Source organism: Onychostoma macrolepis, chromosome 20, assembly GCF_012432095.1.
Source record: "Onychostoma macrolepis isolate SWU-2019 chromosome 20, ASM1243209v1, whole genome shotgun sequence".
In the NCBI taxonomy this organism is placed as follows: Eukaryota; Metazoa; Chordata; class Actinopteri; order Cypriniformes; family Cyprinidae; genus Onychostoma; species Onychostoma macrolepis.
In genome coordinates, this window is record NC_081174.1 from 23492041 (window position 1) to 23506598 (window position 14558).

The following is a 14558-nucleotide window of genomic DNA, read 5'->3' on the forward strand; positions in this document are numbered from 1 at the left end:
GCTCTTTTATTGGTCATTTGCAGTGCATGTTTCCTTTTATTCTCATGAAAAATGAGCATCTCACATTTTGCTTTTTGGTGGTTGATTATTAAATGTAGTCATCATATGCAGCTTTCCAAGGTGCATGCATTGAATCATGTGAACTATAAGCATTGCACACATGCAGTTAGAACACGAATAAGGATTATAATAGTGTTAACTTTGGATCTCTGCAAAGACAGCCTTAAATAAATCGATAGCAATTATAAACCAAATCAATTGAAAATATGTTAAATTAAAAAGACGTTCAGTCATTTTCTTATTGAAGCCGTTTATACTACAGAATAAAAAATAAAGTAATTGCAGCTTTTTATTTTTCAGGCTTCTATACTCTTCTTCACTGTCATAAATGCTTTTTTTTTTTTTTTTTTTCATAAATAATGTTCATTTTTGAACATTCCAGTTGGCAGTAAAATGTGCCACAGTTAAGTATTCCTGCAGATTGAAAGACAGGGATGATATTGTATTTCAAAGGCACTAAAGGTGATACCCACCGAGTGTAGTTATGTTACGATGGGTCATTTTTTACTAGTCACAACCCATTCGGCCCTATGCATGACTGAACTTGTTCAGTTCAGTGTGCATATTCAGGAAACATCTAATTACAATAGACAGTTCCTGTTGTTTTCTGCTCAACTTGTGATTGTTGCGGTCGCATTAGCGATGTCACTGTTTTCCTCTCTTTCCACAGTTTAGCCTGAAGTGTAATAGAAAGGGCATTGCACTTATCTGGAAGTAGACAGCTATCACTGCATGCATCTGCATTTGCCTGAATCCTTTCCTGCCTGACTGTGGATGCAAATGAACATCACCTGGGATTTTCCATCCCACCTGTCTTACTCCTTTGTATTCTGGTTTAATTGGCTTAAGTGAATTTACAAAGTAATGAATTGCTTCTGTTAAAATCCATCTAGGACAGCATATACATTTACACTACAGCGGAGGATTAAACCATAACATTGTCCTTTAACCTTTAAAAATTATCCTTCAATTCTGAGTGACTACATTCATCAAATTTTGTGACTTTATAATCTCTTTTTAGTGTTTAAAGTGTGTTTAAGGATACTGACATTGACGCGCACAGATAAAGTTTATGACCTGATCGCTATCAGTGCTGTGGGAATGGAGAAAGCCGTTAAATCTTTTTTACCACCATGAATGCTGCATTATTAAAATTTACCATATTTTGCAATGGCTATTGAGCAGAACAAATGGGTAATTTGAGAACAGCAAAAAATTTGGAAGGATCGTTCAAATCTTAATTTCTGGCTCTGTAGTTGTTTTACATTCAAAATCCTCAGCCAAGTTCCTGTGTTATGGTGATAAAACGTCATTGTGGCTGTAAATCCCAATACAAAACAAAACATAAATGTAGCTAGCCTATAATAAATGTCCATGTTATTGTGTATGGGTTCTCACACCCACAATAGATCAAAACCTAACAGTCCCCTACCGGGACTCTTATCTGATTCAAAGAAAGAGGCAGGCTCTATACATCCAAATAAAGGATGACAAAATCTGTAGTATTATCATTCATCAGCTCATAGGCTTGTCGTAAACAGGAATTGGTTACAAGCACATAACCTGAGATTTCTGTAGAGCGTACTATTTGACCTGAATGTTGAAATATAAGTATCTGAGGTACATGCAAATACAGTTATCCGACTTGTAGGAACTATCTAACTGGAAGATCTTCTCTGACGTTGAAAACAAAGTAGCTAGCATGGGTGACTGAGGACAAGCTCATATTTACAATCCTTTTAAGGTCTTCAACAAATTAGTAAGAAGTAATAATTTGTTCATGAAAATATAATTAGAAAAATGACTGAATTCTATAGGCTATATTTTCTTTTATTTTTCTATTCTTAATTTCTGATTTATTTTAGTTTAACAGGTAATTTATTTAAAATTACATATAAAATTATTTTGTGTATATATATATATATATATATATATATATATATATATATATATATATATATATATATATATATATATATATATATATATATATATATATATATATATAAAAATATACAGTCATGGCCAAAAATATCGGCACCCTTGGTAAATATGATCAAAGAAGGCTGTGAAAATTAATCTGCATTGTTAATCCTTTTGATCTTTTATTTAAAAAATTCACAAAAATCTAACCTTTCATTGGATAACAAGAATTTAAAATGGGGGGGAAATATCATTATGAAATGTTTTTCTCAAATACACGTTGGACACAATTATTGGCACCCCTAGAAATTCTTATGAGTAAAATATCTAAAGACTCTCCAAGGAGCACAGCTGGAGAATTGCAGAAAACAGTTGAGTCCCGGGGTCAGAAAACCTTAAAAAAAATTTTGCCAAACAGCACCTACATCACCACATGTTGTTTGGGAGGGTTTCAAGAAAAATTCTCCTCACTCATCCAAAAACAAACTCCAGCATATTCAGTTATCAGACACGACTGGAACTTCAAATGGGACTGGCTTCTACGGTCAGATGAAACTAAAAAATGAGCTTTTTAGCAGCAAACACTCAAGATGGGTTTGGTGAACACAGGGATAAAAAGTACCCCATGTGTACAAGGCCTGTATTTCTGTTGGAGGTCCTGGACATCTTAGAAAACAGCATCATGGATTCTATCAAACAGATAAAAAAATCAATAAGTGACTGACTCTGTTAGAAATCTTATAATGGGCCATGTTTGGATCTTTCAACCGTACAATAATCCAAACACAAACCTCAAAAACAACACAAAAATGGGTCACTGAGCACAAAACCAAGCTTCTGCTGGCCATTCCAGTCCTCTGACCTGAACCCTATAGAAAACGAGTGAGGTGAACTGATGAGAAGAAGCACCAACATGGAGCTGGGAATCTAAAGGGTCTGGAGTGATTCTGGATGAAGGAATGGTCTCTGATCTCTTGTCAGGTGTCTCTAACCTCATCAGGCATTATAGGAGAAAATGTAGAGCTGTTAAACTGGCAAATGGAGATTTCAAAAAGCATTGAATAAAAGGGTGCCGTTAATTGTGGCCAATGTGTATTAGAGAAAAACTTTTATCTCATAATGATATTTCCCCCCATTTTAAATTCTTATGTAATGAAAGGTTAGATTTTTGTTATTTTTTAAAATAAAATATTAAAAGGATTAACAATGCAGATTAATTTTCACAGCCTTCTTTGATCATATTTCCCAAGGGTGCCGATATTTGTGGCCATGACTGTATAGCCTACATAGTAAATGTATATAGTTTTAAAAATTCAAGTTTTCTTTTTCATTTTTTTCTTTATCACGTGTGTTTACTGTATATGTAGTTAGTTACATATATATATGTGTGTGTGTGTGTGTGTGTATATGCAGGCTATGTGTATGTGTGTGTGTGTGTAGTTAATTTAAAATGACACAGAAAACAATATTAATATTATATATATATATTTCTCCTATTTTTCTTTTTTTCCACCCTCACACGTGTGTGTATTATTAGCCTATAGCCTACCTAAATAAGACATTTTATAAAAAGTAATCATATGCTTAATCATATACTGTTCTACATTGTTGCTCATATCATCGTATTTAATCCTAGCAACAGTGCGTACCAAACAGTAATGCAAAGTATTCATGTATTTATTTATTTATTTCTTCTTTTTGGGGTCTCCTCGGGATTTCTCTCACTGAAGGGTGGGGCTCTATCGAGAACTGCCTCCAGCGGTTGGACGAGCACAGTTTTGTCTAGTAAACTCTTGTTAACGCTTTACCCAGCATCTGTCTGCTCGGAGAACAGGTTCATCCATCAAAAATAGATAGTGCAATTAATTTAAAAATATCTCCGGTGATGATATGTGTGTGTTAATCACTGGCGTGGCGCGTGAAAATTGATGGTGGGCTGCCTCTCAAAGTTCTCACAAGTTGTTCAAACAGGAGAAGAGATATAATGCTTCTTCAACGAGACGAGCTTCAATGAAATAATGTAAGTGACTTTTTGAACTACTTACACGTTTCTTTGTGAAATTAGCCTAATGTTACATATTCAGACTAAATCTCAAGTAAATTAGTCTTGTGGTTTTTCCTGTTTAACTTTCGCTGATAATAAAGGGCTCTGATTAGTGGAAATAGAATTTGACCACAAGATATTGATACGTTTTAATAAATGTTTAAAATATCGTCTAAAATTAATCCTAATAATAATACTATTAGAAACTGAGTGAGCTGTTAGACCGCTACGTGTTTTATTTATATTTTTTATATATTTTCTCTTATTTAAAACAACGTTGATATTCAGGTAGGTCATTTACTTTTATAAATGGAAAGTGCATGTAGTCTTGTTTTATGTATGTATTGTGCGCATTTAGTTATATTTTTCTTCTTTTACTAAGAGTGAAATATCCATGGCCCAAAAGAATGGGTGTCACATTACAATGTTGGTGGGCAGATGAGTTGCTTATTGGACTTTTAGGTGACCGCAAATAAAACTGTAAACAACTAAATAGTATTTAAAATGTCTACGTCTAAATTATAGCTTCCACTCATAGTCTGTCTCTCTTACTATAGTAAGCTGCCTGCCTACACAGCGTTTTCAGGCATCACAAACATTTGATGTCGGACAGTCTACTTGATTCTAAGGCACAACCATGAAGTAGGTTAATGTGGAATTTCTTAGGTCATTAAATGAGATGAGCTCATGTCAGAGAAAAATTAGAGAATGATGAATATCCCATTTACCTGTAGTGTTGACAGCTGTGGTGTTTCTGAAGATAATAAAACTGTTGAAGTTTTGATGTACTTTTCAGTTACATCTAAGGTTTAGGTTTTGTAACTCAATAGTGGCTCATATTAATGCAAATAATTTTTATTTTGCATTATAATTTTCTTAGCATGAGAGTCTTAGCATTTTGAATACCAGAAGCCCCTGTTTCTGGTTTTCCAACTCATTTTTGCCATGATGAATCAAGTTCTTTATGCTGCTTGCACGGTCCCATGAGTCGCTGACCCCATTCATGTGTATTTACATATGCTTAGGGGAGCGTTCTGAACAATATTCATATGTTCCCTAATGTCATGTATAACATGACTTTTATATGGTGGTCTAAATAAATGGCCTCATTCTGATCGCTCATGCCAAATGCACCACCTTACAGAGATGATATGAGGATGTTTATTTAAGGCTGAAAAATATGTAGTAACATGATTTGCAACAATGATTTATGTCAGGGTGTTGACTTACATTCCACTTAGATAAGATTCCCTTCTCGTTTCATGCCCTATTTAATAATTTTATTCTACAATTGCGGCTTGCCTAATGAATGTTACTGATGGCATGTTGTGGTTGTTTAATAAAATATGAATTCAGGGCCCTGTCTATTGTCCTGCTGGCTAATTCTGCCTTCGCTAAACTGCGCTGTGGGCTGAAAATAGAGATCTCTATTATATTATGACAATGGTTGTTAAAATGAAACAAGATCTTGGGACCTCACACAGTATCTTGTAACTTCACACACTTCAAGTCTTGGCAACAAAAGCTTATACAGACTATGTGTTATTAACCATAGTATCAAATGAAGCATTGCGATAATCTCATTAAAACATACTCAGTCTCAGATGGAGGGAATTTTCCATCCATTTATAATAATGAAGACATTTATCGCCCTAATTCTAATACAGATGAACAATGCCCAATTAAACAAATAATGTCTTCGTCAGAATAACTTATGAGGTCTCTGGTTGTCGTCTCCCGCTGGAATCTTCATTTTCCATAGACCTCGGATAATGACTCACCAGAACTCGCCTTCTTGGAAGCAGATTTCGGATCAGGGGTTGTTTGTTGATATCCAATTTCAAATTTTGCATCTTAATGTGGTTTGTATTGAAAAGTCACAGATATGTGCAGTTGATTCTTCTGAGTTGGATGTGCAGATCGGTGCTACGTGCTTTCTAACTTTACTCTTTACTCCTTGATTCAATAGGAGAATCGTTTGAGAACTTTTTTTCTCTAGTTCTTTAGACAACCAGCTATGTTCTGATGTTTTAAAGAGTTTGGGAAAACAAGACGCTGATCTGAATAACATGGATATTTATAGCTGTAACATCATGACTGTTTTTTATCTTTAAAGAACCAGAACCAACTCACGAACCCCAAAAAAATGTCCACGATAAAGGGGTTCTTTTTCTGAATCTGTGGGGTTACACTGAATCATTGAAGAGCCTTTATTTTCAAAATGATTGTCAGCTTCCCTTTCCAGTAAAAACCTGTTGGAGTTTTTGCAGCTAGTCAACAATCTGTGACAAGAAGCTCTCAGAAGGACCATTTTAAAGTTGAAAACTGATGCTGATAGTGTCAGTCGCCTCTGCTAGAACAGCACAGTCTTTTTATAAAGGAATGAGAGCAGGGACTCCTGGGCAATGCTCCATACAGTCCATTATTGTGGATCTGAAGAACCAAAATAGTGATCCATTCTGAGCAGGTTGTAGACTACAATCATTGCTTTTAAGGGGATGTGGAGTTGGTTCTTTTGTACTGCACATCTCAGTATCCTGACCTCTTTTTGAACATGGATGGACATTGGATGGTTAGTGTATTATAGGGTTAACAATAGTTTAAAGGGATAGTTCACCCAAAAGTGAATTTTGTTTTCACACATTTTGACTTTATTACTTATGTGTAACACAAAAGAATACCTTTTCAAAAATGTCCCTGATTTTGTCCGTACTATGAAAGTCAATGGAGTTCAATGTTGTTTAGACCTCACTGACTTTCAAAATAATTATTTTGTGTTCTATATTAGTCATGAGACGTTGACAGAATTTATGTTTTTTGAGGGGTGATCTGTCTCTTTAAGACCGTGAAAAGCATTGTAGTTTTAAGCATTATCATTTTCTTTTTTTAGATACTGGTTTTCTGTATAGCTAAATTGCTTTTTCAAGGTATCCTTCCGTTTATTTTAGCAGCTATGATATATGTTCATATTCAAGTTTTGCTTTGTAAATAGTGGTGTACCCCTTTGTAAACCTCACCATCCGTGATCTTTTTCAGCAAACCTATTATGGCTGACGTGGGAGAGTGATTAGTCATTATGTAACAGGGCAGTTTTTGCATGGCTGTGGTCACTGTTCTGACAAGAAAAAAACGGTTTCCATGCCACAAATACATAATTTAAACCTTCAAAGTTCTCCTAAATTATAGACGCATGAATAAAGATATTGTGCTCCTGCCTGTGTGTGAGAGTGAGAAAAGCTAATGCATGAAGTTTATGCCAGTTGCTGTGTATGAAGTGTTTTAAGTCAGTGACTAAGAAAACCAGAGACAACAATTCATGACGCTATTTGCATTTTTTACACAAATAAACTCGAATTTGTTTCCAAACATCCGTCAAATAATGTCCTGGGCTTTAACGGCAATCCATTTAATGAAACCTCTAATGCAGTTGTGGGTTTTGTGTATTTACACTGTACTAAAATTACATGTAAGTAATAAATTAAATTGTGGTTTTGTTTTGAAATTTAATTTGCTAAATCTGATTGGCAGGATTTCGTTCATCAGTGGTAGGTGGTGGAGATGGAAGTTCCAGAATACTCTCACAGTTTTCCTGCTGCTGTGCTGCTTTTCCATCTCAGGTAAAGGACCTCTACAGTTATAAATGTAAAATGTAATAATGCAAATAGTGTGTTATCAGGAAATGTAAGCCATAATTAAGTTCTAATCTGATAATTTATATGTATATATATTGCATATCATGCCAATCAACATTGCTTCCATTTCATGAATTCATCTTTTCCCCTTTTTAATGTCTTTATTTCATATTTTCAGTTTACTTATTTCACTGTTTCTCTAATCATTTAATATATGTGACCTTGGACCACAAAACCAGTCTTAAGCATCAATTTTTCAAAATTGAGATTTATACATCATCTGAAAGCTGAATAAATAAGCTTTCCATTGATGTATGGGTTGTTAGGATCGAACAATATTTGTCCGAGATACAATATTTGAAAATCTGGAATCTGAGGGTGCAAAAAAATCTAAATATTGAGAAAATCGCCTTTAAAGTTGTCCAAATGAAGTTATTAGCAATGCATATTACTAATCAAAAATGAAGTTTTGATATATTTATGGTAAGAAATGTACAAAATATCTTCATGGAACATGATCTTGACATTAAAAAAAATCAATAATTTTGACCCATACAATGTATTTTTGGCTATTGCTACAAATATACCCAAGCGACTTAAGACTGGTTTTGTGGTGCAGGGTCACATATGTGATGTACATGTTTTAAACCTTCTCTCAGCTTCCTTACATTTGTTTAAATGACTTTCTTGCTCTATATCATGCTTTTTTTAATCACCTTTAACATGCTTTTGTTGTCCTTGTCCTAGTCACAACCAGTTATCTCAAAGTCATAAAAAGACATTTTTTAAAATAACGCCACAATCACTTTAGCTGTGAAGAAAGATCCTACATATACTCCTCCATATATAAATAAAAAAGGACCCAAGGGTGCGATCTGGCTCTGTCAGTGGTCTCACAGCATGCATTGATGGGCTAAACGGTTTACCGTGACTGCTTCTGTTTGTAGGCCAGTCATTACGCACAACATTTGTAGTTGTTTTTGTGCAGCTGACATAATCTTTGTTACGACAGTTTCTCCTGAGACCGAGTTATAATTCAGACGTGTTATTAATAATTTCAGAACCAAAAAAACATGGCCTTAACTGGCAGCTTGAATCCTTAATCGGCCTGTTGTTGCTGAATTTAAGTTCCCTGTGCGCTGCATATGAAAAGCATGTGTCTTTTTAATATTAGTCGCATACCATGGCTCGCCTGATTTGTTCGTACTGTTATATTGGTCCAAGAAGGAACGTTTACAGTCTTTGGATGCCTGTCAGAAATGGTTTAGAGCAAAGATCAGATTTAATGCTGGGAATCAGCATCAGGGAGATTTCTAAAGCGCTTTAATAGTTTAAACAACGGACAAGCGAGTGCTAAAACTCTTTCAAAACAATGAAATTCGATTAATGTAAGCCACAGCAAAAACAAATAATGGAATAATGTTGTGCAGAGAAGGCCAAGAGCAATTTCGAACATCATTTTAGGACGTCCGCCTCTCGTAGGCATTCCAGACCTCACTTAAATCACGCCTAAATCAAATGTAGTTCAAACTTGGAAAATTCTTGATGAAAAACTTGATTAGATATGATTTGCCACGTTCAGTAAACAGCGCACACAGACTCTCCATCCCAGACATGGAATCTTTACTGTCCTCGTGCAAGAGGTTGTCATTAAAACCAGATGTGATTATAGCCCATAGAGAGACCAGCCTCTTTGTGCATAAGTTCACAATATGCTTTTGTTGCTTGTTTTCATACCAAAACCGCAAATGTACACACAACTTGTCACATGTTTGTTCTTGGATGCCCTTGTTTTTCTGCCATGCTTCATGAGCCAAGGAGCCATGGGTGTGTTTATAGAGTTAAATCTCACTGAATCCTTATAACAGCTGCTCCATGTTGATCAAGAGCAACGCAAAAAAGGTGCACAAGTGATGGACTCAATTAAGGAACAGTTCCCCCAAAAATGAAAATAATATCATTTATCACAATCACATCAGATATCAATATCACAACAGTGCTCAGATCCCATATAGCAGCTTATTTGTTATTTTATTTTATATGAAAAAGAACGGCTTGGACATTCTGCCTTGCATCTGCTTTTCGTTTTCATGAAAGGAAAAAATAACAAGCATCCGTAATGACAGAAAGGTGACTAAATGATGACAGGATTCGCATTTTTGGGTGAGCTGTTAATTGACCCTTGGCAGACGAATGCAGCACACCTGAGGTACAAAGACAGCAGGTAAACTGCCAGGAGAGTGAGAGAAATGAGACATTTCAGGATTAAAGCTTTCACAAAATGTGACGCTGCTGAAAGGGCTATTTTTAATCTCCCAGGCCTTTTTAGCCTGGGATCCATGTATCTGGCATTCCATCTTTTGGCATCTTCCCTAAGCGCCCTTCTTCTAAAAGGACATTTTGAGATCAAAGCTCTCCTTTTCTCCTGTAAAATCATGCAGGCATTCTTTCATTGACCTTCACTTCACAACACTGCGCAAATCCCATCCTATCACCAGTATTTTATTTGATTTGATTGGTATCACTGTAGTGCAAAAATTAGGTAGCAAACCAGTGCCTTTTATTATTAAAAAAAAACATTATTTTAGTTTTTATTAATTATTAAATGTGTTTAAGTGTAATAAATGACATTGTTCCATCTCATGCCAAATTAATATATTGTAATATATCTGTGATATACTTACACCTTCAAAAAGATAAAAGGGTTGACATTACAAATTACATGTATTACATTTCATTTTCAACACATTTAACACTATTACACTCAGCACATAGTGAAAGCGGTTATCAGCTATTCATTGTTAAAGATGTTTTTACACATAAGTATATGAACGAGACAAATTGTACTTATTTTGAATGATCTCACTAGTGAGTAAATGACCTTTGAGTGGAGCGATCCTGTTTTGTACAGTTTGTGCGAATGAAATTCATTAAAAAAGGCAGGTGACGTGTTCAGTCCCCCTGACGCACTACTGAGATGAACCCGTCCTGGGTGGGAACCAGGATCTGAGCAGCACACGATATATTGTGCCAGTTAGAGCTGTGGCTTCTGTAGCACAGTTAGTCGTGCCGCTTTTTACTGTGGCCCACTCCGACAGCTTTGCACACAACTATAAAACAGCAGGATATTCCAGTAGCGTGATTCCATCCAATAGTGATTTCAGCCTCTTTCTGCAAAACACTCACAGGCCACTTGTCAAAAGCTGATCCCATTCCTTGCTTGTTTAAACCCCAGGCATGACGGCGGAAAGAATGATCTTTTTTCCCTCACCTCTTTACTTGTTTTTGCTGGACAACTGTTATGAATTTTCCACCGTTTTCTGTCCTAGGTGTGTCGATGGGGTCTTGTTTGTGGTGGGTTTTGTAGTGACCCAGTTCAGACTGGTCTGACATTCTGATTTGTGTGGTGTATTTGATCCTCCAGAGGGGACCAGGAGAATGCAAATGTGCAGAAACTTTAGCTTACGCTCCAATAAAAAGGGTCTGCTATACATTTATGATGTGTCGTTTGCATGTAGAGCCTGCTGGCTTTTAAATATGAAATAAAATCAAAAATGAGGTAGTAGTTACATTTATAAAATCTATTTAGTTAAATTGTTTTACAGTTTACAACTTGCAGCGATACAGCCAACGATCGTTTTGCCTTGGAGCCATAACACATAATGTGCTATACTTTATTAAATTCAGAGTCACTCTCCAAAAGTAATTTTAATCACATATTTTGCCTTTTCTTGACTTATTTAGTTTAATTTAAATTTGGCACAGGGCTGTGGGAAACAAGCACAAGCAAAAATGTCTTATAGTGTTATTCCATTAAGAAATTATCCGTTAATTTTGTACATAGGCACACAGTAACACTTCTGCAAGAAAATGTGTGTATATCGCTATTATGTATGTTAGTAATTTGTATCCTTTAAAGTTCATTCACATTTACCTTGTAGTGTGTTTGGTCTGGACCTAACTTAGACATACTGTAAGTATGCTTAAGATAGCTTAAAATGAATGATAGCTTTAAAATAAGTTAAAACAAGAAAATTTAGTTTTTAAACAACTTCAACAACTTGATTTTATTCCATACATATTTTAATCCGTAACATTCTACCAAATTTGTTAGAGAGTGAGCAAAGTTCGTAGTTTGCAACAGTAGTGATAATGTGCGTTTTCATAAAAAGATTTATTTTAATTCTAGGAATGCTTTTAAATGTCTGACCTCTTTGAAACAGAATCAGAAAGGAGAAAAGTGTGTGGTTTTGGCTTCTTGATAGTTTGGATTGAAATGTAAGTGGTCTGAAATTCAGCCTTTATATCAACTGTCCACTCTGGTGAACACAAGGCATGTAATGACTCAGGTCTCTGAAGAGAGCGAACTCTGTGGTTCAGTTTGTGTCCCCTTAAACGGAAGATCATTTTCCCTTTCTAGGGTGAATGCCCTTTATCCTTCTATTCTATTAGAGAGCAGTTCTCATCATTAAAGTGCTTTTTATTGTTCCCCACCTGGAATCTGTGTAAAGCCATCAAATCCCATATTTCCTGTTTCTCCTGAGGTACGATGACTATACCTGCGAGTTTCAAACCTACTACTATGAATACTTTTTTTTATGGCCACTAGTGGACCAAAGGGAGTGGGCAAAGAGTTTTAAAATTTCATGCATGAAAATTCAATTTGTTGTTCTCAACAATATCGTTACTGTAAAGGAAAAATTGTTTCTGCAGAAAGAAAAAAAAAAACTCATGGAATATTATTTACTTGGAGAGCATATAATAAATCATTGAAATTAGTTTGTCCTTTGACTGTTGGAATGGGTTATGAAATTTAACCCTCAGTAATGTTTGTTTACTTACATCAAGCTTGTCCTGAGGAAGCCACTGCATCTTGAGAAAGTTTAATTGCTCAGCGCTGCTCAATTTGCCAAAAAGTGCTGTGGTTTTTGCTTATGTACTTTTCGGGACTGTATGAACAGAGGCCATTGTCTCTGAGTCAAGTTTTTTTTTTCCCCCATTGAAGTCTTCACATCCGAGAGTTGCCTTGAGGGATCTTAAAGGATATGGTTGGTGACGTTGATCGTAAGTCCATGAAATGGTTCAAGATTCTAGGTTGTCTTAATGGGAAAATGGCTCCAGGACTCCAACAGTAACGTACCATATCTCGATCAAACTTGATATCTGTCTCCCTTCCGTTCTGTCCTTGTCGATGCACTAACCCAACGATTGTCTAAATGCATCTTCCTGTCACCTGACTCCTCTCCTGTCCTTGGCCTCTTCTAATACCTGTCCTTTGCGAGCTAAAGTGACATGTGACCTGTTTGCTTGCAGTAGCACAGAGCTGCCAGAGTAGCGTCAGCTGCAATGTGGTGCTCACCGACTCCCAGGGCTCTTTTACCTCCCCCTGCTACCCCAATGACTACCCACCCAGTCAGGCCTGCAAGTGGACCATACAGGCCCCGACCGGCTTTATAGTGCAGATCACCTTCCTAGATTTTGAGCTCGAGGAAGCGCACGGCTGCATCTATGACCGCATCGTCATCAGCACTGGCATGAGCGATGCCAAATTTTGCGGCTTAACACCCAATGGACTAACTCTCAACTCCAGTGGCAATGTGATGGAGATTTCCTTTAACTCAGACTTTAGTGTCCAAAAGAAAGGCTTCCATATCAGTTACAAGCAAGGTATGTTTACTGCATGGCGAGCTCTTCACAGCATGTTTATTTATGTAAGATAATTTAATTTATCCTTTTTTATCATTCATGATTGATTTTAAGGAATCATTTAATTTATTAATATTTTATTAATATTTATTTCATAATGTATAATTAAATAGATTTTTTTTTGTACCCTGTTATGGTTTGCCATTAATTATGTTTTGCAGATAATCTTTCCCCACAAGCGTGACAGCGAAAGCTGTGTTTTAATGCAGTGAATAAACATCAGACATCATAGACAGCAGTATTATCAAGATTATGTTTCTGAACTCTATCGCTCCGTTTCCTATCACAGCTGCTCACATCATATGTGACCCTGGACCACAAAACCAGTCTCAAGTCGCTGGGGTATATTTGTAGCAATAGCCAAAAATGCATTGTATGGGTCAAAATTATCCATTTTTCTTTTATGCCAAAAATCATTAGGATATTAAGTAAAGATCATGTTCCATGAAGATGTTTTGTAAATTTTCATACTGTAAATATATTAAAACTTAATTTTTGATTAGTAATATGTATTGCTAAGAACTTCATTTGGACAGCTTTAAAGGCAATTTTCTCAGTATTTTGATTTATTTTTTATTTTTTTGTACCCTCAGATTCCAGATTTTCAAATGGTTGTATCTCAGCCAAATATTGTCCTATCCTAACAAACCGTACATCAATGGTAAGCTTATTTATTAGCTTATTTATGATTTATTATTAGCTTTCAGATGATGTATAAATCTCAGTCAATTTCAAAATTGACCCTTATGACTGGTTTTGTGGTCCAGGGTCACATATTGCTTTGCCATTCACGCTATAAGTATCATCTCATTGGGTTCTCATGACCACGGTCACAGTCATTTAACTACATTGAGTTATTTATTCAGCACTTCTCTCATTCTGTCAACAAGAGTTTTCAGCCTGCAAAGTAGTTTAATCAATGTTTTTTTTTCTTGTTTTTCAGAAAACAATTACTAATTTATTCATTTGATTTTGTGACCTAATAAGGCTAGTTTTCAGATAATATATATTACATTAAGTTAATATTTCATGCCCACTGGCATAGATTTTGCTTCTTTTTCATAAACGAATGGAAGCCTGTTTTTGGAACAGAATGATGTGAACATTGTGGGGTGGGGTGGAGGTGGGGGCTTAAATAAATATTTATTTTTATTATCAATGTTGAAAACAGTTTATAATTTCTGTTAGTTTAA

The 14558-nt window shown here is 35.6% G+C and overlaps 1 protein-coding gene across 15 annotated transcripts in view; it reads left to right on the forward strand.

Moving 5' to 3' along the window:
* The first annotated feature begins 3683 nt into the window (after positions 1-3683).
* The window catches only part of adgrg6 (adhesion G protein-coupled receptor G6), a 38614-nt gene continuing 27739 nt past the window's right edge, over positions 3684-14558 (forward strand). For 10 of the 15 annotated variants that reach the window (XM_058756259.1, XM_058756262.1, XM_058756267.1 and 7 more), the window contains exons 1-3: positions 4585-4669; positions 7556-7644; positions 12973-13326. In XM_058756259.1, the coding sequence (XP_058612242.1) occupies positions 4665-4669; positions 7556-7644; positions 12973-13326 (448 nt within the window). In that variant the 5' untranslated portion in view covers positions 4585-4664. Of the gene's footprint in view, positions 4004-4471; positions 4490-4584; positions 4670-7555; positions 7645-12972; positions 13327-14558 lie in introns of those variants that run through there. The other 5 variants (XM_058756266.1, XM_058756264.1, XM_058756260.1 and 2 more) reach the window with 5 other exon arrangements.